General features: G+C 47.3%; 1 protein-coding gene across 3 annotated transcripts in view; it reads right to left on the reverse strand.

Annotated features, from left to right (window-relative positions):
* Positions 1-23,219, reverse strand: part of PPIL6 (peptidylprolyl isomerase like 6) — an 89,351-nt gene that overhangs the window by 31,616 nt on the left and 34,516 nt on the right. For 2 of the 3 annotated variants that reach the window (XR_010176038.1, XM_063917104.1), the window contains exons 3-4: positions 21,486-21,674; positions 17,297-17,359 (exon numbers count right to left, since the gene is read on the reverse strand). Coding sequence is in view for 2 of the 3 variants with exons in the window: in XM_063917104.1 (XP_063773174.1) it covers positions 17,297-17,359; positions 21,486-21,674 (252 nt within the window). In the remaining variant the exon portion in view is untranslated. The remainder of the gene's footprint in view (positions 1-17,296; positions 17,360-21,485; positions 21,675-23,219) is intronic. The other variant, XM_063917105.1, reaches the window with a different exon arrangement.

The raw sequence follows: 23,219 nt of genomic DNA on the forward strand, positions 1-23,219 counted from the left end.
TGGTGGGCAACGCAGGATAATCTAACCGAGGACGCTCGGTTAGAAACCAGCCCACGGGAGAGGTAATTTTGACTTTATCTGACATCGGACTATTTCTACATAACGGAGCTCCATTAATACATTCATGGGACTGCAGATACCCATCTAAAAACTTATGAATTACTCCACATTATAACAATTCATTCATATCTAGGATACAATACTGTTTCTACTTGTTGGATACAAATGTTGCATATTGTTACCGCTCATACCACAAGTGCTTGTTTTATCTGATATCCAGTACAGGGTATTTTACTATTTTCCTTATAAGGTTTAAGTCCAGACTATATGTTTTACTGTATGACATTTCTTTCATTGTCATATTAAATTTTTCTTTATAATTTATCTCAGCATACATCAGTTTTTGTTCATGTTTCCAATTTCATTGCGCAGCTGAGTTATTTTTTTCAATCTAGTTTCCTTCAATTAGGCAAATACACAGTGCCTACACAGCAGCGCATTGAAACTGGGGAATTTTTTATAGAACAATTTATTACGAGGCGCTTTCAGCAGTTTTTGTTTGTTTTAGCCACTGCTTTAGCCATCCAGGCTGAAGCCATGGCTGGTCTTATGATTGCCCCAGACAGGGAAAAAAATGTTTTTTAGAAAACCATTCACTCTCCTATCCGTGACATCATTTAATGATGTTGAAGGCAGAGGTAATGTAGATTTTCGCACTAATCGAATAACATGCGTATTTACTTTGGGGACTACCTCCCTCTTTAAACAGTCCCCAGCTGGAAGAGGATAATTGGAATACCATTTTCTAGGATTTCCACATTTCTTACTGGGTGTAGCCCAAGCCTCTTCAATAATTTCCATCAGCTGCTCTGACCCAGGAAACTCAGTCTTAACTATTTTGGGACGTTTAAATACAGGTGTTTTGGATTTTAACACAGGCTGTGCTGATTCTTCTATGGATAGAATGGCTTTCATTGCATTAATTAACTCAGATATGTCCACTGAGCTAAAACCTTCTTCCTCGTCTTCGTGTGCAGAACCAGAGTGTAATGAGTCTTCATCCTCCGACGAATCCTCACCTGAAACATGTGTAGACTGTGAAGATGTTGTTTCAGGTCTATGTGATTTACTTACCACTGGCTTTTCAGCATGTTTCTGTTGAGAGGCTACTGCTTCCCCTGCTAGAAATGATAAACTGCAGGTGGAATCTGCATATAAGGGTTAATAGTGTAACCTATCCCTGGTACAGAAGTTGGAATTATCCGCTCAGCTATACTGGATAATGTCTGTGAAAACATAGCCCATGGGGGATTAACTTGCACCTGTGTCTGCCTTGAATTTTTCAAGAGACCTTTGCGAAAGTTAAAACAATTTGCACACAAACCATCCAGAACCAGATTCTGAGATGTTATCCCAGCTTTGCATGACAAACAGGATATGAGTGTTGGTGCTGCTGTGAGTATATTTTCCTCACCCTTGCCGCTCTTAGACATGATAAATAATCAGACACTTTTACAGTGTACTACACAATTTGTGACTGTAATCACTTTAAGATGTGTTAAAGTGACATACAATCCGACCCTACCCTGCTTAGCACCAGCATTGAGGATCGGAATAGACGGAAAAAATCTGACAGAATTATAGTAAAGTCAGCAATCACACTAGCAATCAGTCACAGGTTATACATTAGTATACTAAGCAATATGAGCACATAATCAACTACAGATACATTTCAAGTATGTAGGAGCAACATATTACTGCATTACCTTATATATGTTTTAACTGTATTCAGACGCATAGCGAAAGAACAGTATTAATTATCAGACTCATATGCATTAGGGACTTATGCAACTATTCGTACTCAAAGCTAGATAGAGACTTATTACTGTATTACCCGTACTCCGTAGAGTGGGATACAGGGAGACTTACCCCGCTTCCAGGACCGATCAATACATTTGCAAACGCAGAGTGGATCCAGGCGCTATTAGTGTACACAACAGCTCCATGAACCTATAGTGAACACAGACGCCCAAGTGAACACTGATGCACCAGTCACACAGCCGCCTATGCTGCGTCTGGGTCCCTTTAGTATACAGCGTCTCAGACGGAATCGGGAAAACAGTTCATGGTGGGAATCTCGGAGGAAACTGGTCATGAACCGGGGGGGGAGGGGCGACCAGGGGAGCATCTAACTCCCCACTGCTGACATCAACCCTAGGGATTGTGCCCTCATACTACCTCTGGAGCCTATGATCCCTAAGGCCTAGCGCTGGTGCACTCTAGGTGGCAGCCGCGTCAGCGATTGTTTGGTAGTCTCCTCCCAAAACAGTGCGGCTGTGTCCGTGTTCCCCCTCTAAGAAGTGGAACTGATGCTTTACCTTCTCCCCGTGCTCCGGCCATAGCCTGGTAACGTCTCCTGGACTTGCTAGTTCATCCGACAGACGCCCGCCGAAACTGCACTGTACTCGTGGGTAAGCGTTGTCGCGACCCGGCAGGAAGTTGTTGGAGCAACTCTTTCTAATGTACGTATAAGACGCTGTTTAGAAAGATCAATCAGAAAAAATAGTAAGACTATAAAAATAAAATAAAAAAGCTTATGGCTGCTAAAAACCAGCAGCCCTTTGACCATGGTCTGGCTCCTGCCACACCAAACAAAAAACTGATTTGCCTGAGCCAGGAGGCAGGGATATATGGACAGGCCTGTTGCATGCTGGGAGGCCGAAAAGCTTTGACCGTTTGGTGCAAATCCGCTGTCGCTCCATCATATCCCAATGCTATCCTGTAGATACCCTGTGGACTCTGCAGGAGAAAATAAGATTTTAAACCTACCGGTAAATCTTTTTCTCCTAGTCCATAGAGGATGCTGGGGACTCCGTAAGGACCATGGGGTATAGACGGGCTCTGCAGGAGACATGGGCACTCTAAAGACTTTAGATGGGTGTGTACTGGCTCCTCCCTCTATGCCCCTCCTCCAGACCTCAGTTAAAGAACTGTGCCCAGAGGAGACGGACAGTACGAGGAAAGGATTTTTGTTAATCTAAGGGCAAGATACATACCAGCCCACACCATCCACACCGTACAACATGGAATATACGAACCAGTTAACAGTATGAAACAAAACAGCATCAGCCAGAGACTGGTCAAAACTGTAACATAACCCTTATGTAATCAATAACTATATACAAGCCTTGCAGAATTTACTCCGCACTGGGACAGGCGCCCAGCATCCTCTACGGACTAGGAGAAAATAAGATTTTACTCACCGGTAAATCTATTTCTCGTAGTCCGTAGTGGATGCTGGGGACTCCGTAAGGACCATGGGGAATAGCGGCTCCGCAGGAGACTGGGCACAGCTAAGAAAGATTTAGGACTACCTGGTGTGCACTGGCTCCTCCCACTATGACCCTCCTCCAGACTTCAGTAATGATACTGTGCCCGGAAGAGCTGACACAATAAGGAAGGATTTTGAATCCCGGGTAAGACTCATACCAGCCACACCAATCACACCGTATAACTCGTGATAATATACCCAGTTAACAGTATGAACACAACAGAGCCTCTCAAAAGATGGCTCAACAATAACCCTTGTAGTTAACAATAACTATATACAAGTATTGCAGACAGTCCGCACTTGGGACGGGCGCCCAGCATCCACTACGGACTACGAGAAATAGATTTACTGGTGAGTAAATTCTTATTTTCTCTGACGTCCTAGTGTATGCTGGGGACTCCGTAAGGACCATGGGGATTATACCAAAGCTCCCAAACGGGCGGGAGAGTGCGGATGACTCTGCAGCACCGAATGAGAGAACTCAAGCTCCTCCTCAGCCAGGGTATCAAATTTGTAGAATTTTGCAAACGTGTTTGCCCCTGACCAAGTAGCAGCTCGGCAAAGTTGCAAAGCCGAGACCCCTCGGGCAGCCGCCCAAGAAGAGCCCACTTTCCTCGTGGAATGGGCTTTTACAGATTTAGGCTGCGGCAGGCCAGCCACAGAATGCGCAAGCTGAATTGTGCTACAAATCAAGCGAGCAATAGTCTGCTTTGAAGCAGGAGCACCCATCTTGTTTGGTGCATACGGGATAAATAGCGAGTCAGTCTTCCTGACTCCAGCCGTCCTGGAAACATAAATTTTCAAGGCCCTGACTACGTCCAGTAACTTGGAGTCCTCCAAGTCCCTAGTAGCCGCAGGCACCTTGATAGGTTGGTTCAAGTGAAAAGCTGATACCACCTTAGGAAGAAACTGGGGACGAGTCCTCAATTCTGCCCTATCCATATGGAAAATCAAATAGGGGCTTTTACATGACAAAGCCGCCAATTCTGACACACGCCTTGCCGAAGCCAAGGCCAAAAGCATGACCACTTTCCACGTGAGATATTTTAAATCCACGGTTTTGAGTGGCTCAAACCAATGTGACTTTAGGAAACCCAACACCACGTTGAGGTCCCACGGTGCCACTGGAGGCACAAAAGGAGGCTGAATATGCAGCACTCCCTTGACAAATGTCTGAACTTCAGGCAGTGAAGCCAGTTCTTTTTGGAAGAAAATCGACAGAGCCGAAATCTGGACCTTAATGGAACCCAGTTTTAGGCCCATAGTCACCCCTGACTGTAGGAAGTGCAGAAATTGACCTAGCTGGAATTCCTCCGTTGGGGCCTTCCTGGCCTCACACCACGCAACATATTTTCGCCATATGCGGTAATAATGTTGTACGGTTACATCTTTTCTAGCTTTAATAAGCGTAGGAATGACTTCCTCCGGAATACCCTTTTCTTTTAGGATCCGGTGTTCAACCGCCATGCCGTTAAACGCAGCCGCGGTAAGTCTTGGAACAGACAGGGCCCCTGCAGCAGCAGGTCCTGTCTGAGCGGCAGAGGCCATGGGTCCTCTGAGATTAATTCTTGAAGTTCCGGGTACCAAGACCTTCTTGGCCAATCTGGAACAAGGAGAATAGTTCTTACTCCTCTTTTCCTTATTATCCTCAGTACCTTGGGTATGAGAGGAAGAGGAGGGAACACATAAACCGACCGGTACACCCACGGTGTCACTAGAGCGTCCACAGCTATCGCCTGAGGGTCTCTTGACCTGGCACAATATTTTTCTAGCTTTTTGTTTAAGCGGGACGCCATCATGTCCACCTGTGGCTTTTCCCAACGGTTTACAATCAGTTGGAAGACTTCTGGATGAAGTCCCCACTCTCCCGGGTGGAGGTCGTGCCTGCTGAGGAAGTCTGCTTCCCAGTTGTCCACTCCCGGAATGAACACTGCTGACAGTGCTAACACGTGATTTTCCGCCCATCGGAGAATCCTTGTGGCTTCTGCCATCGCCGTCCTGCTTCTTGCAATTTACATGGGCGACTGCCGTGATGTTGTCTGACTGGATCAGAACCGGCTGGTTTTGAAGCAGGGGCTTTGCTTGACTTAGGGCATTGTAAATGGCCCTTAGTTCCAGAACATTTATGTGTAGGGAAGTCTCCTGACTTGACCAAAGTCCTTGGAAGTTTCTTCCCCGTGTGACTGCACCCCAGCCCCGAAGGCTGGCATCCGTGGTCACCAGGACCCAGTCCTGTATGCCGAATCTGCGGCCCTCTCTGAGATGAGCACTCTGCAGCCACCACAGCAGAGACACCCTGGTCCTTGGAGACAGGGTTATCAACCGATGCATTTGAAGATGCGATCCGGACCATTGGTCCAACAGGTCCCACTGAAAGGTTCTGGCATGGAACCTGCCGAATGGAATCGCTTCAAAGGAAGCTACCATCTTTCCCAGGACTCGCGTGCAATGATGCACCGACACCTGTTTTGGTTTCAGGAGGCCTCTCACTAGAGATGACAGCTCCTTGGCTTTCTCCTCTGGGAGAAACACTTTTTTCTGGACTGTGTCCAGAATCATCCCCAGGAACAGTAGACGTGTCGCCGGAACCAGCTGAGACTTTAGAATATTCAGAATCCAACCGTGCTGGTGTAGCACCTCCTGAGATAATGCTACGCCGACCAACAACTGCTCTTTGGACCTCGCCCTTATCAGGAGATCGTCCAAGTATGGGATAATCATAACTCCCTTTTTCCGAAGGAGTATCATCATTTCGGCCATTACTTTGGTAAGTACCCTCGGTGCCGTGGACAGGCCGAACGGCAACGTCTGGAATTGGTAATGACAATCCTGTACCACAAATCTGAGGTACTCCTGGTGAGGATGGTAAATGGGGACATGCAGGTAAGCATCCTTGATGTCCAGACATACCATGTAATCTCCCTCTTCCAGGCTTGCAATAACCGCCCTGAGCGATTCCATCTTGAACTTGAATTTTCTTAAATATGTGTTCAAGGATTTCAAATTTAAAATGGGTCTCACCGAACCGTCCGGTTTCGGTACCACAAACATTGTGGAATAGTAACCCCGTCCTTGTTGAAGTAGGGGCACCTTGACTATCACCTGCTGGGAATACAGCTTGTGAATTGCCTCTAACACAGCCTCCCTTTCTGAAGGAGTCGTTGGTAAGGCAGATTTGAGGAAACGGCGGGGGGGGGGATGTCTCGAATTCCAGCCTGTACCCCTGAGATACCACTTGAAGGATCCAGGGATCTACCTGTGAGCGAGCCCACTAATTGCTGAAGTTTTTGAGACGGCCCCCCACCGTACCTGGCTCCGCCTGCTGAGCCCCAGCGTCATGCGGCGGACTTAGCAGAAGAAGCGGGGGAGGACTTTTGTTCCTGGGAAGTGGCTGTATGCTGCAGCTTTTTTCCCCTACCTCTGCCTCTGGGCAGAAAGGACGCGCCTCTACCCCGTCTGCTCTTTTGGGGGCGAAAGGACTGCACCTGATAATACGGTGCTCTCTTTGGTTGTGAGGGGACATGTGGCAAAAATGCTGACTTCCCAGCTGTTGCTGTGGACACTAAGGGGTATATTTACTAACATTCGTAATTTTCGGAAAAAGGTCAAAGTTCAATCACGAATGACATCGACAGTGTAAAATTGCAACTTTTTGAATTGATTACGACTAATTTACTAAGCTGCCGTATTTTGCCTTTTCGGGTTTTCCGATGTCGATGTCATTCGTGTTTTTTTTTTCTGTTTTTTACGGCAGTGATTAGCAAAACACTGCCGACTTTTTCAAAATGAATCTCGGCCGGATCTGTGTGATCCGTGCTGGGGTTCATTTTTTTTTTTTTTTTAAATAAACACTGTAAAACTTAAAAAAAAATTGCGTGGGGTCCCCCCTCCTAAGCATAACCAGCCTCGGGCTCTTTGAGCCGATCCTGGTTGCAGAAATATGGGGAAAAAAATGACATGGGTTCCCCCATATTTAAGCAACCAGCATCGGGCTCTGCGCCTGGTCCTGGTTCCAAAAATACGGGGGACAAAAAGCGTAGGGGTCCCCCGTATTTTTAAAACCAGCACCGGGCTCCACTAACTGGACAGATAATGCCACAGCCGGGGGTCACTTTTATGTAGTGCCCTGCGGCCGTGGCATCAAAAATCCAACTAGTCACCCCTGGCCGGGGTACCCTGGGGGAGTGGGGACCCCTTCAATCAAGGGGTCCCCCCCCCCCAGCCACCCAAGGGCCAGGGGTGAAGCCCGAGGCTGTCCCCCCCCATCCAATTGGCTGCGGATGGGGGGCTGATAGCCTTTTGTGAAAATGAAAAGATATTGTTTTTAGTAGCAGTACTACAAGGCCCAGCAAGCCTCCCCCGCATGCTGGTACTTGGAGAACCACAAGTACCAGCATGCGGCGGAAAAACGGGCCCGCTGGTACCTGTAGTACTACTACTAAAAAAATACCCAAAAAAAGACAAGACACACACACCTTGAAAGTAAAGATTTTATTACATACATCCACACAAACATACAAACATACTTACCTATGGCCCCACGCAGGTCGGTCCTCTTCTCCAGTAGAATCCAAGGGGTACCTGTTGAATAAATTATACTCACCAGCTCCAGGGTCCCAGGCTCCTCGTAGCATCCATTTGTAATCCACGTACTTGAATAAAATAAAAAAACGGACACCCGAGCCACGCACTGAAAGGGGACCCATGTTTGCACATGGGTCCCCTTTCCCCGACTGCCAGAAACCCACTCTGACTTCTGTCTAAGTGGGTTTCTTCAGCCAATCAGGGAGCGCCACGTTGTAGCACCCTCCTGATCGGCTGTGTGCTCCTGTACTGACTGACAGGCGGCACACGGCAGTGTTACAATGTAGCGCCTGTGCGCTCCATTGTAACCAATGGTGGGAACTTTCTGCCCTGCGGTTGACCGAAAGTGACCTCACCGCTGAGCAGAAAGTTCCCACCATTGGTTACAATGGAGCGCATAGGCGCTACCCAACGTGACCTATCCTCTGGCGGGAAAGGGTACGCCATTAGTAATTTTTTTGAAATTACCAATTTTTTATCGGGGGAAGCCCACGCTAGTTCACATACTTCATTCAATTCTTCAGAGGGGGGAAAAACTACTGGTAGTTTTTTCTCCCCAAACATAATACCCTTTTTTGTGGTACCTGGGGTCACCTCAGAAATGTGTAAAACATTTTTCATTGCCTCAATCATATAACGAGTGGCCCTATTGGACATTACATTAGTCTCTTCGTCGTCGACACTGGTATCAGTATCCGTGTCGACATCTGTGTCTGCCATCTGAGGTAGCGGGCGTTTTAGAGCACCTGATGACTTTTGAGACGTCTGGGCAGGCACGGGCTGAGAAGCCGGCTGCCCCGCATTTGGCATGTCGTCAAATTTTTTATGTAAGGAGTCGACACTTTCGCGTAATTCCTTCCACAAGTCCATCCACTCCGGTGTCTGCCCCGCAGGGGGTGACAACACATTTATAGGCACCTGCTCCTCCTCCACATAAGTCTCCTCATCAAACATGTCGACACAGCCGTACCGACACACCGCACACACACAGGGAATGCTCTGACAGAAGACAGGACCCCACAAAGCCCTTTGGGGAGACAGAGAGAGAGTATGCCAGCACACACCAGAGCGCTATATAAATCAGGGATTAACTAAATTATATCCCCTTATAGCTGCTATATGTATATTGCGCCTAAATTTAGTGCCCTCCCTCTCTTTTTTACCCTTTTCTGTAGTGTAGACTGCAGGGGAGAGCCAGGGAGCTTCCTTCCAGCGGAGCTGTGAGGGAGAAATGGCGCCAGTGTGCTGAGGGAGATAGCTCCGCCCATTTTTTGGCGGACTTTTCTCCCGCTTTTTTATGGATTCTGGCAGGGGTATTTATCACATATATAGCCTCTGGGGTTATATATTGTGATATATTTGCCACCCAAGGTGTATTTATTGCTTCTCAGGGCGCCCCCCCCCCAGCGCCATGCACCCTCAGTGACCGGAGTGTGAAGTGTGTATGAGGAGCAATGGCGCACAGCTGCAGTGCTGTGCGCTACCTTGGTGAAGACTGATGTCTTCTGCCGCCGATTTTCCGGATTCTTCTTGCTTCTGGCTCTGTAAGGGGGCCGGCGGCGCGGCTCCGGGACCGAACACCAATGGCCGGTTCCATGCGGTCGATCCCTCTGGAGCTAATGGTGTCCAGTAGCCTAAGAAGCCCAAGCTACCACCAGTTAGGTAGGTTCGCTTCTTCTCCCCTTAGTCCCTCGCTGCAGTGAGTCTGTTGCCAGCAGATCTCACTGTAAAATAAAAAACCTAAAATATACTTTCTCTCTAGGAGCTCAGGAGAGCCCCTAGTGTGCATCCAGCTCAGCCGGGCACAGGATTCTAACTGAAGTCTGGAGGAGGGTCATAGTGGGAGGAGCCAGTGCACACCAGGTAGTCCTAAATCTTTCTTAGCTGTGCCCAGTCTCCTGCGGAGCCGCTATTCCCCATGGTCCTTACGGAGTCCCCAGCATCCACTAGGACGTCAGAGAAAAAGATTTACCGGTAGGTTTAAAATCTTATTTTCTCTTACGTCCTAGAGGATGCTGGGGACTCTGTAAGGACCATGGGTATTATACCAAAGCTCCAGACCAGGCAGGAGAGTGCGGATGACTCTGCAGCACCGATTGAGCAAACATGAGGTCCTCATCAGCCAAGGTATCAAACTTATAGAATTTAGCAAAAGTGTTTGAACCCGACCAAGTAGCTGCTCGGCAAAGTTGTAATACCGAGACACCTCGGGCAGCTGCCCAAGAACAACCCACCTTCCTAGTGGAATGGGCCTTTACCGAATTTGGTAACGGCAATCCAGCCGTAGAATGAGCCTGCTGAATCATGTTACAGATCCAGCGGGCAATAGTCTGCTTAGAAGCAGGAGCGCCAACCTTGTTGGCTGCATACAGGACAAACAGTGCCTCTGTTTTCCTAACCCGAGCCGTCCTGGCTACATAAACTTTTAAGGCCCTGACTACATCAAGAGACTTGGAATCCTCCAAGTCACCCGTAGCCACAGGCACCACAATAGGTTGGTTCATATGAAACGATGAAACCACCTTAGGCAGAAATTGAGGACGAGTCCTCAACTCTGCTCTATCCACATGGAAAATCAGACAGGGGCTTTTGTGAGACAAAGCTGCCAATTCGGACACCCGCCTCACAGATGCCAAGGCTAACAACATGACCACTTTCCAAGTGAGAAATTTTAACTCAACTGTAGGAAGAGGTTCAAACCAGTGTGACTTAAGGAACTGTAACACCACGTTAAGGTCCCATGGTGCCACTGGGGGCACAAAAGGAGGCTGGATGTGCAGTACTCCCCTTACAAAAGTCTGGACTTCTGGGAGAGAAGCCAATTCCTTCTGAAAGAATATTGACAGGGCCGAAATCTGCACCTTAATGGAGCCTAACTTTAGGCCCATTATCCACTCCTGTTTGCAGAAAGTGGAGAAGACGACCCAGGTGGAAATCTTCCGTAGGAGCATTCTTGGTTTCAACACCAAGATACATATTTCCTCCAGATACGGTGATAATATTTCGGCGTCACTTCCTTCCTAGCTTTTTTACTTCCCCCGGAATACCTTTCCTAGCTAGGATTTGGCGTTCAACCACCATGCCGTCAAACGTAACCGCGGTAAGTCTTGGAACACGCACGGCCCCTGCTGCAACAGGTCCTCCCTGGGAGGAAGAGGCCACGGATCTTCTGTGAGCATTTCCTAAAGATCTGAATACCAGGCCCTTCGAGGCCAATCCGGAACAATGAGTATTGTCTGGACTCTTTTTCGTCTTATGATTCTCAGTATTTTTGAGATGAGTGGAAGAGGTGGGAACACATAGACCGACGGAAACACCCAGGGTGTCACCAGGGCGTCTGCCGCTACAGCCTGAGGGTCCCTTGACCTGGAACAATACCTCCGAAGTTTCTTGATGAGGCGCGACGCCATCATGTCTATTTGAGAAAGACCCCAACGACTTGTTATATCTGCAAAAACTTCTTGATGAAGACCCCACTCTCCTGGATGGAGATCGTGTCTGCTGAGGAAGTCTGCTTCCCAGTTGTCCACTCCCGGAATGAAGACTGCTGACAGCGCGCTTACGTGATTTTCCGCCCAGCGAAGAATCGTGGTGGCTTCCGCCATTGCCACTCTGCTCCTTGTCCCGCCTTGGCGGTTTACATGAGCCACTGCTGTGACGTTGTCCGATTGAATCAGAACAGGTAGGTCGCGAAGAAGAGTCTCCGCTTGTCGTAGGCCGTTGTATATGGCCCTTAATTCCAGCACGTTGATGTGTAGACAAGCCTCCTGGCTTGACCACAGTCCCTGAAAATTTCTTCCTTGTGTGACTGCTCCCCATCCTCGGAGGCTCGCGTCCATGGTTACCAGAACCTAGTCTTGAATGCCGAACCTGCGACCCTCTAGAAGGTGAGCACTCTGCAGCCACCACAGGAGAGACACCCTGGACCTGGGGGACAGGCTTATTTTCTGATGTATTTGTAGATGGGACCCCGACCACTTGTCCAGAAAGTCCCACTGAAATGTCTACGCATGGAACCTGCCGAAGGGGATGGCCTCGTAGGCCGCCACCATCTTTCCCAGTACTCGAGTGCATTGATAAACTGACACTCTTTTTGGCTTTAACAGGTCTCTGACGATGCTCTGTGTTATGATTCCCGTACTCCAGACCAGAGGAGATCTTATGGCAGAGGTCTGAGTACAGGAAAGATATACTGGTTTGTGGGAGCAGGAGAGCCTAGTAACCCCTGGCGCCCTAACTCCGTTGTCTCGCCCGTGTTATCAGAAATCCCCTGCGAGACTATGGTTGCTTGAGCCCATGGCAGCCGCGTTCGAAGGGCGGATTATGTCTGCCCAACCCCGATGCCCCCTCAGGTCTTAATGGGAGACAAAGGGAAATCCGAGACAGGGTGATAACAAGGGGCCCTCTGACTAAGCAACCAGGCCAGGGGTTACAAGCTAACTAACTTAACCAAAGAAGTATGTGCGGACTAGCCGCCAGGGAAAAGGACAACCAAAGATCCACTGATCCGTCACTCCTATCCAGCACCGCTGGACACCAGAGTGGACCAGGGAGAGCGGAATCCTCCGCAAAAGCTCCAGAACACAAAGATACAAAATAATAAACAGTAAGCGGTCAAGCCGCAACACACGGCTATGCCGCGACTCACGAACACCACAGGATGTTAAAGGTGCTCGGTCAGACTCCAGGAATAGATGACAAACTTCCGAGTACAGGATCACTGAGGACAGGAACAACCGGATTGAGCAGGACTGGAAACTCTCTGTAACTGACACAGGCAAACAGGAAGCTATCACCGGCGTCTGTGAGAAGTCCAAAGGGTGCTTATAACTGTGAGCTCCCCAATCAGGAGCCAGACTGGGTAATCACAAGTAATGCCGTGCAGCTTGCATGCTGCACGGCCAGCACACCATTAATACAAATTAGAAAAGACCCAGCAACGGGGAACGCGGCCCGAACGTGGCGTCCCCGTTGCTAGGGTCTGAGCGGCTCCGTGCGCCCGGCGTCCAGCGTTGCCAGGGAGCCGGCGGCTGTACGCGCACGGCGTCCCTGGTTGCTAGGCGCCGGGCCGCACCGACAAGCGGACCCCGGCGCCTAACACTCTGGAGTTCCTGGGCTTTTTCCGTTGGGAGAAAGACCCTCTTCTTTTCCGTGTCCAGAATCATGCCTAAAAATGTTAGCCGAGTCGCTGGAATCAACTGCAACTTTGGCTGATTTAGGATCCAGCCGTGTTGCTGCAGCACTCTCAGGGAGAGTGACACGCTTTCCAGCAACTGATCTCTCGATCTCGCTTTTATCAGGAGATCGTCCAAGTATGGGATAATTGTGACTCTTTGCCTGCGTAGGAGCACCATCATTTCCGCCATTACCTTGGTGAAAATCCTCGGGCCATGGACAGCCCAAACGGCAACGTCTGAAACTGGTAATGACAGTCCTGTACAGCGAATCTCAGGTACGCCTGATGAGGAGGATAAATGGGGACATGAAGGTATGCATCCTTTATGTCTAGTGATACCATAAAATCCCCCCCTTTCCAGGCTGGAGATCACTGCCCGGAGAGATTCCATCTTGAATTTGAACCTTTTTAGATACAGGTTTAGGGATTTTAGATTCAGAATGAGTCTGACCGAGCCATCCAGTTTCGGGACCACAAATAGGGTTGAATAGTACCATTTCCCCTGTTGTATTAGGGGAACCTTGATAATCACCTGCTGTCGACACAGCTTTTGTATTGCAGCTAAAACTATTTCCCTCTCTGGGGGAGAAGCAGGCAAAGCCGACTTGAAAAATCGGCGAGGAGGCACTTCTTCGAATTCCAGTTTGTAGCCTTGGGATACAATTTCTATCGCCCAATGATCCAAATCTGACAGAACACAGACCTGGCTGAAGAGTCGAAGACGTGCCCCCACCGGCGCGTACTCCTGCAGTGGAGCCCCAGCATCATGCGGTGGATTTTGTAGAAGCCGGGGAGGACTTCTGTTCCTGGGAACCAGACGTAGCAGGCATTCTTTTCCCTCTACCCTTACCTCTGGCGAGGAAGGAAGAGCCCCGACCTCTTCTGGACTTATGCGACTGAAAGGACTGCATCTGATATTGAGGTGTTTTCTTTTGCTGTGGGGGAACATAAGGCAAAAAAGAAGATTTACCCGCGGTAGCTGTGGAAACCAGGTCCGCGAGGCCTTCCCCAAATAAAACCTCACCCTTGTAAGGCAAAGTTTCCATATGTCTCTTTGAATCGGCATCACCCGTCCATTGGCGGGTCCACAGGGCTCGCCTAGCAGAAATTGCCATGGCATTGGCTCTTTAACCCAACAGCCCAACGTCTCTCATATATAACGCTGAGTCTTTAATATGACCCAAGGTCAATAAAATGCTATCCTTATCTAGGGTGTCAATGTTAGATGACAAGGTATCTGCCCATGCTGCTATTGCGCTACATACCCATGCCAACGCTACTGCCGGTCTGAGCAAGGCACCCGTATGTGTATAAATTGAATTTAAGGTAGTCTCCTGTCTGCGATCAGCAGGATCCTTGAGGGCTGCCGTGTCTGGAGACGGTAGCGCCACCTTTTTGGACAAGCGCGTTAAAGCCTTGTCCACCCTGGGCGAGGATTCCCACCGTAACCTGTCCTGTGCGGGGAAAGGATACGCCTTAAGAATTCTCTTGGGGATCTGTAGTTTCTTGTCCGGAGTTTCCCAAGCTTTTTCAAATAAAGCGTTCAGCTCATGAGATGGGGGAAAGGTTACCGCAGGTTTCTTCTCCTTAAACATGCATACCCTCGTGTCAGGCACCGAGGGGTCCTCTGTGATATGCAAAACATCTTTTATTGCCATAATCATATAATGAATACTTTTGGCCACCCTTGGGTGTAACCTCGCATCATGGTAGTCGACACTGGAGTCAGAATCCGTGTCGGTATCAGTGTCTGCTACCTGGGACAGGGGACGTTTATGAGAGCCCGAAGGGCCTTGTGACACAGTCAAAGCCATAGATTGACTCCCTGCTTTTTCTCTGGACTCTGCTTTGTCCAATCTTTTATGTAATAAAGACACATTTGCATTTAAAACATTCCACATATCCAACCAATCAGGTGTCGGCGTCGCCGACGGAGACACCACAATCATCTGCTCCACCTCCTCCTTAGACGAGCCTTCCGCTTCAGACATGTCGACACACGTACTGACACCCCCACACACACTGGGATATACAATTATGGGGACAGCCCCCCAATAAGGCCCTTTGGAGAGACAGAGAGAGAGTATGCCAGCACACACCCAGCGCCACTGGACACTGGAATAAAACCCCAGACTGTACAGCGCTCTTTTATAGAATAAATAATACACTCACTGCGCCAATTAAATATGCCCCCCCCCCCCCCCCTCTTTTTTGCCCTCTGTCTTTGCTCAGCAGGGGAGAGTCCGGGGAGCAGCTTCTCTGCAGCTTGCTGTGGAGAAAAATGGCGCTGGTTAGTGCTGGAGGATCAAGCTCCGCCCCCTCAACAGCAGGCTTCGGTCCCGCTCACATTCTTTATACTGGCGGGGGGTTTTCAATATACTGCCTCCGCAGTATCTAATATATTAGCCAGTGTCCCTTGAGGTTAATATTGCTGCCCAGGGCGCTCCCCCTGCGCCCGTACAGTGCCTTGTGTGTGTGTATGTGTGGGAGCAATGGCATGCAGCGTTACCGCTGGGGGAGTGAAGTGAAGATCTGAAGTCTTCTGCCGCCTGTGAAGTCTTCTTTCTTCTTATAATCACCCGGCTTCTATCTTCCAGCTCTGTGAGGAGGACGGCGGCGCGGCTCCGGGACAAACAGCGAGGACGACACCTGTGTTCCGACCCTCTGGAGCTAATGGTGTCCAGTAGCCTAAGAAGCAGAGCCTATCAGTTAAGTAGGTCTGCTTCTCTCCCCTCAGTCCCACGATGCAGGGAGCCTGTTGCCAGCAGTGCTCCCTGAAAATAAAAAACCTAACAAAAAGTATTTTCAGAGAAACTCAGTAGAGCTCCCCTGCAGTGCATCCAGTCTCCTCTGGGCACAGGATCTAACTGAGGTCTGGAGGAGGGGCATAGAGGGAGGAGCCAGTGCACACCCATCTAAAGTCTTTAGAGTGCCCATGTCTCCTGCGGAGCCCGTCTATACCCCATGGTCCTTACAGAGTCCCCAGCATCCTCTAGGACGTAACAGAAATAACATTTGCAGAGAGCGTTAGATTTGGGTGGGTTATATTGTTTCTGTGCAGGGTAAATACTGGCTGCTTTATTTTTACACTGCAATTTAGATTTCAGTTTGAACACACCCCACCCAAATACACTGCAATTTAGATTTCAGTTTGAACACTGGGGAGACAATGCGTTTGCTAAAAACTGCTAACAAGCGAACAACTCGGAATGACTCCCAATATCCGATCTTTGGTAAACCGGAGGCGGGCTTTCTCCCACTATATGGGCAGCAGTCCTCGTCCCATATCTTCATCTCCGTGACTTTCTATCTCCTTACGCCATGTTTTTCCCGGCAAGGCTGCAAGTGGTGGCTTGCGGTCCTGATCTTCCTGTTACTACTTCACAAGAAATTTGCATCCAGCTGGAACATTTTGCCCTGGAATGGACTCATCCTCCTGATTAACTCTGGTTATATTGTGTTTAAGTATACAGTAGCTCCTTATTTTCTTTTTTTCTTTTCGCTGTTTTCTGAATATTACAGTATTGTTTTAGTACTTTATGTACAAATTATCCTGATTGCAGTTCTATAATTATGTCTGATCTACAGTTCATTTAACTTAGATGTTTGCAGAAGCTTTACTATTCTGTGGGTGCAACCTGCTCTGTCTAGTTTATAGCAATTTATAAAATAACTCCTGTCAATGATGTCTTTAAAAAAACGTCTTTAGCCTGTGTTTGGGATGGGTGTGTGTGTGTGTGTGTGTGTGTGTGTGTGTGTGTGTGTGTGTGTTGGGGATGGGGGGGGGGGGGGTGTCTTGCTTTTATTTTAATGATGTCTTATAATGTGGATAGGACTCCATTTTCTTTTTTCTGCGGAGGAGCTGGGCATTGCCTTGCTCATGGCTATTGCCCTGTCATTTATACAGCTTAATTATCCTTCATTTGGGCTGGATTGTGTGTGTGGGAAGGGGGGATTTTGTAGATAGTTTACTGTACTAACTATGTCAATAAGATGCACATCTTGAGTGAGAGCGACGCTCTGCGTGGCCGAGTGACCCTGGTCCTGATGTATAGGGAGGGGCTGTTTTGTGTGAGTGAAGCCACAGTGTATGAGGACACATCTGGACACATCTCTAAGTTTTGGTCAGTACCCCACCTGTTTCTTGGAGTAATGGCATATATTTTATTGAATAAAAAAAGAGCTGGCAAGATCAAACAACTCACCTCAAACAGTAACCTCCCAATGGGTTTATCCAGAATTGCAATGTCAATGTATACAAACACATGCTGCAAGAAGAAATGACAGAGTGTTAGACAGATGGCGAGAGCCAGCGCATAGACAGTATGTAGAATATCAGTGTACTCAGCTTTGTTACTCTCTTACCACTACTGGACAGACAATGCTAGTTCTGCAATCAACATCGCTTCTTTGATAATGTCCCTATTTTGGATCTAAAGTCTGCTTCCTAAATTCTCAAAAACTCTATCCACCATACAGTATGTAGTATAAGAGTTTGTATTCCTTTGATTACTTAGTAAAGAGACTGTCAGGGGTGTAAAAAGCTCTACCCCTTAGCTCAACTGTGTATACATGTCATTTGAAAACCAATTACTACAGCAATTAACTGCTTAACACATTATTAGGAAATACAGGTTGAGTATCCCTTATCCAAAATGCTTGGGACCAGAAGTATTTTGGATATCGTATTTTTCCGTATTTTGGAATAATTGCATACCATAATGACATATCATGGTGATGGGAGCCAAGTCTAAGCACAGAATGCATTTATGTTTCATATACACCTTATACACACTGCCTGAAGGTCATTTTAGCCAATATTTATTATAACTTTGTGCTTTACACAAAGTGTGTGTACATTCACACAATGCATTTATGTTTCATATACACCTTATACACAGGTCATTTAATACAATATTTTTTATAACTTAGTGTATTAAACAAAGTTTGTGTACACTGAGCCTCAGAAAACAAAGGTTTCACTATCTTACGCTCACTCAAAAAATTCCGTATTTCGGAATATTCCGTATTTCGTAATATTTGGATATGGGGTACTCAACCTGTACCACTTGAAGTGTTAATTGGAATTTCCCATTTTTTCTTTCATTTTTTAATCATGTAAGAATAATGACAATGCTAACATGTATAAAAGAAAAAAAAAACATATAATACAGTAATTCACTCATAAAAAAAGACATGGGCTCACATTTAGGAGCTTTTGCTACATGTCCATTATTTGGATACTGTGTTTTGCAACAAAGGATGAGTAAATTATTTCCTTAGTATACCAAACTAAACAGATCACATATCGGCCTCATTCAGTGTTGCCTTTTGCAAATATTAATTTACAGCCTTGAATTAGATATGGTGGTTATCATGTAAAGATACACCTTCTAAGTACCATATGTATAACGCATTGCAATTATCTTACACCCGAATACTTATTGTACTGCACTTGCATGTGAACGGTCCTGATATGTCTTTCAAAGTGCAAGATGTAAGTGTAAGTGCCAGTTATGTGAATGTGCAATGATACACATTGCATGAAAAAAGCAAGGCTGCAAAATGCTCAAACACTTGTGTGCAACTTAAAGGAGGCTCTATATGTGTAGTGTACATTTGCAAATATGATGCAACAAAACAGCAAAACTGAATAGACCAGCACTAGTTACTGAAATAACATAACCAATGTGTATATTTGCATATATGAAGCAACAAAACACCAAAACTGAATAGACCAGCACTAATTACTGAAATAACATAACCTAAAATATAAAGTAATGGAACTTAAAAATAAGATTTTACTCACCGGTAAATCTATTTCTCGTAGTCCGTAGTGGATGCTGGGACTCCGTAAGGACCATGGGGAACAACTAAAGAAAGCTTTAGGACTACCTGGTGTGCACTGGCTCCTCCCACTATGACCCTCCTCCAGACCTCAGTTAGGATACTGTGCCTGGAAGAGCTGACACAATAAGGAAGGATTTTGAATCCCGGGTAAGACTCATACCAGCCACACCAATCACACCGTATAACCCGTGATACTATACCCAGTTAACAGTATGAAATATAACTGAGCCTCTCAACAGATGGCTCAACAATAACCCTTTAGTTAAGCAATAACTATAAACAAGTATTGCAGACAATCCGCACTTGGGATGGGCGCCCAGCATCCACTACGGACTACGAGAAATAGATTTACCGGTGAGTAAAATCTTATTTTCTCTAACGTCCTAAGTGGATGCTGGGACTCCGTAAGGACCATGGGGATTATACCAAAGCTCCCAAACGGGCGGGAGAGTGCGGATGACTCTGCAGCACCGAATGGTTTCTAATACCCTCCTGGCAAAATGGACATTGCATTAATTCTGGATGCCAGCCGGCAAATATCCCTCTGTGCATCCTTCATATATAAGACGACGTCTTTAATATGCTCTATGTTAGCAAAATATTATCCCTGTCTAGGGTATTAATATTATCTGACAGGGTATCAGACCACGCTGCAGCAGCACTATTTATGCTGAGGCAATTGCAGGTCTCAGTATATAACCTGAGTGTGTATATACAGACTTCAGGATAGCCTCCTGCTTTTTATCAGCAGTCTCCTTCAAGGTGGCCGTATCCTAAGACGGCAGTGCCACCTTTTTTGACAAACGTGTGAGCGTCTTATCCACCCTAGGGGATATCTCCCAACGTGACCTATCCTCTGGCGGGAAAGGGTACGCCATCAGTAACTTTTTAGAAATTACCAGTTTCTTATTGGGGGAACCCACGCTTCTTCACACACTTCATTCACTCATCTGATGGGGGAACAAAACACTGGCTGCTTTTTCTCCCCAAAAATAAAACCCCTTTTATGTGGTACTTGGGTTCATATCAGAAATGTGTAACACATTTTTTATTGCCGAGATCATGTAACGGATGTTCCTAGTGGATTGTGTATATATCTCAACCTCGTCGACACTGGAGCCAGACTCCGTGTCGACATCTGTGTCTGCCATCTGAGGTAACGGGCGTTTTTTGAGCCCCTGATGGCCTTTGAGACGCCTGGGCAGGCGCGGGCTGAGAAGCCGGCTGTCCCACAGCTGTTTTACGTCATCCAGCCTTCTATGTAAGGAGTTGACATTGTCGGTTAATACCTTCCACCTATCCATCCACTCTGGTGTCGGCCCCACAGGGGACGACATCCCATTTTCGGCCTCTGCTCCACCTCCACGTAACCTTCCTCATCCCACATGTCGACACAGCCGTACCGACACACAGCACACACACAGGGAATGCTCTGACTGAGGACAGGACCCCACAGAGTCCTTTGGGGAGACAGAGAGAGAGTATGCCAGCACACACCAGAGCGCTATATAATGCAGGGATTAACACTATAACTGAGTGATTTTTCCCCCAATAGCTGCTTGTATAAATAATATTGCGCCTAAATTTAGTGCCCCCCCCTCTCTTTTTAACCCTTTGAGCCTGAAAACTACAGGGGAGAGCCTGGGGAGCTGTCTTCCAGCTGCACTGTGAAGAGAAAATGGCGCCAGTGTGCTGAGGGAGATAGCTCCGCCCCTTTTTCGCGGACTTTTCTCCCGCTTTTTAATGAATTCTGGCAGGGGTATTTATCACATATATAGCCTCTGGGGCTATATATTGTGATATTTTTGCCAGCCAAGGTGTTTTTATTGCTGCTCAGGGCGCCCCCCCCCAAGCGCCCTGCACCCTCAGTGACCGGAGTGTGAAGTGTGTATGAGGAGCAATGGCGCACAGCTGCAGTGCTGTGCGCTACCTTGGTGAAGACTGATGTCTTCTGCCGCCGATTTTCCGGACTCTTCTTGCTTCTGGCTCTGTAAGGGGGCCGGCGGCGCGGCTCCGGGACCGAACATCAATGGCCGGTTCCATGCGGTCGATCCCTCTGGAGCTAATGGTGTCCAGTAGCCTAAGAAGCCCAAGCTACCACCAGTTAGGTAGGTTCGCTTCTTCTCCCCTTAGTCCCTCGCTGCAGTGAGTCTGTTGCCAGCAGATCTCACTGTAAAATAAAAAACCTAAAATATACTTTCTTTCTAGGAGCTCAGGAGAGCCCCTAGTGTGCATTCAGCTCAGCCGGGCACAAGAATCTAACTGAGGTCTGGAGGAGGGTCATAGTGGGAGGAGCCAGTGCACACCAGGTAGTCCTAAAGCTTTCTTTAGTTGTGCCCAGTCTCCTGCGGAGCCGCTATTCCCCATGGTCCTTACGGAGTCCCAGCATCCACTTAGGACGTTAGAGAAATTATAAAATTACTGTCATGGTCCTGATTATATGGAACATAGTAGATATTTTTACCATGGTCACAAAGCTTATGTAACTGTATGGGACTTTATAATAATAACAAGCGGTGCCCGATGTGCTAGGTTGTCACTTACTTTAGTATTTTTCATGTACTTTGTGTAAAAGTCCTCTGCCAAGGCCTTATACAGGGGCAAAGGTCTGTAGTCTTTATAACCCCACATATCATTAGCCCATATCCTCAAGGCTTTTTCATCTCCAATAAACTGTCCATCAACGAAGCACATGACCAGGGATGAAAACTCCCACGCTTCCCCTTTAATTTCCTAATGTAAAATGTGAGAGAATGAAAAGATGAGGACATACAAGTGCTTCACTAAGTAAGTATTCTGTAAATTGTATAATGCCTTTAGATTATCCCTGTCACACATCACAGCATCCCTGGTACAATCTCCAGCCAAAGTAGCTATATTTGGTTTGACATCAAAACCTCTCTCTACTAACATCTTGCTGCTAGATATATCATACCTCCCTACTGTCCCACTTTTGGCAGGATAGTTAAACTTTTCAGGGACTGTCCCGCCGTGGAAGTTGGCGAGAAGAACTCTCACAGCATCTGTTCACATAGTGCAGGGAGAACCTATATATTAAAAATATTTTCTTTGTATTATTCTAATCATTGTTATAGTCAAAAGTCTGGAGTAAAAAAAGTCCTGCAGTGCCTGACCGTCCTACCTTGTCCACACATCACTGATCAAAACTCACCAATTTTCCAGCATTATTTAGTATACTGCTGTACCTTTGTATAATGCCCACATGCACCCTTGTTCTCATATTTTGTATGTAAATCTGGCTCTGGTACTAACCAGTGCCTCTTCAGCCATTTACCTCACCGCATGACCCAGGTATGGTTATATGTCCAGCAGTCTACGTACAGTACCAAACTTTCAACATAAGGGTGTATTCAATAAGTGTCGGAAGCTGCCGTCTTGTTGGAAAGATTTAGGACCCTCATTCCGAGTTGTGCGCTCGCTAGCTGCTTTTAGCAGCCGTACAAACGCTAAGCTGCCGCCCTCTGGGAGTGTATCTTAGCTTAGCAGAAGTGCGAACGAAAGGATCGCAGCGCTGCTGCAAAAAAAGATTGTGCAGTTTCAGAGCAGCTCCAGACCTACTCCTAGCTTGCGATCACTTCAGACTGTTCAGTTCCTGTTTTGACGTCACGAACATGCCCTGCGTTCGGCCAGCCACGCCTGTGTTTCCTCGGGCACGCCTGCGTTTGTATCTGACACGCCTGCGTTTTTCCACACACTTCCCTGAAAATGGCATGCGCAGGATTGACGATTTTTTGCCTAATCGCAGCGCAGCAACCGAAAACAGCTAGCGAACAACTCGGAATGACCACCTAGGTCGGAAGGTTTTTCAACCTATTCATTAGGGCCCCGTTTTACTGACTTGTCGGAATACATGCGGATCGGCGGGCTTCAGCCGCCAAGTCGCGTGTATTGTCGGAAGCGTGGCCAAACCCAACAGATTTTAGCCCCGTTTCTGACAATGTCAATCCGACTTTAAAAAAAGTCGGATTGGCAGTACCGGGAACGGGCCAAACCTGTCGGGTTTGGCCACGGCACGGAATACTGACCTGTCGGATCTTTTCCGTCAGAAAGGATCCGACAGGTATTGAATATACCCCATAATGGTAAAAACAGTAAGCTATCTTTACATATAACTTGTGGGAGCAATGGGGACTGTCCACGTGGCTATGTAAGAGAAATTTAGAATCTTGCCATATTGACTTCTTCTGACTCCATAAGTTTTGGGGAAAAAATGCCATAAAAATCTGATCAGATAATTAGTGCATTTCCACACATATG

The sequence above is a fragment of the Pseudophryne corroboree genome, chromosome 4, assembly GCF_028390025.1.
Source record: "Pseudophryne corroboree isolate aPseCor3 chromosome 4, aPseCor3.hap2, whole genome shotgun sequence".
In the NCBI taxonomy this organism is placed as follows: Eukaryota; Metazoa; Chordata; class Amphibia; order Anura; family Myobatrachidae; genus Pseudophryne; species Pseudophryne corroboree.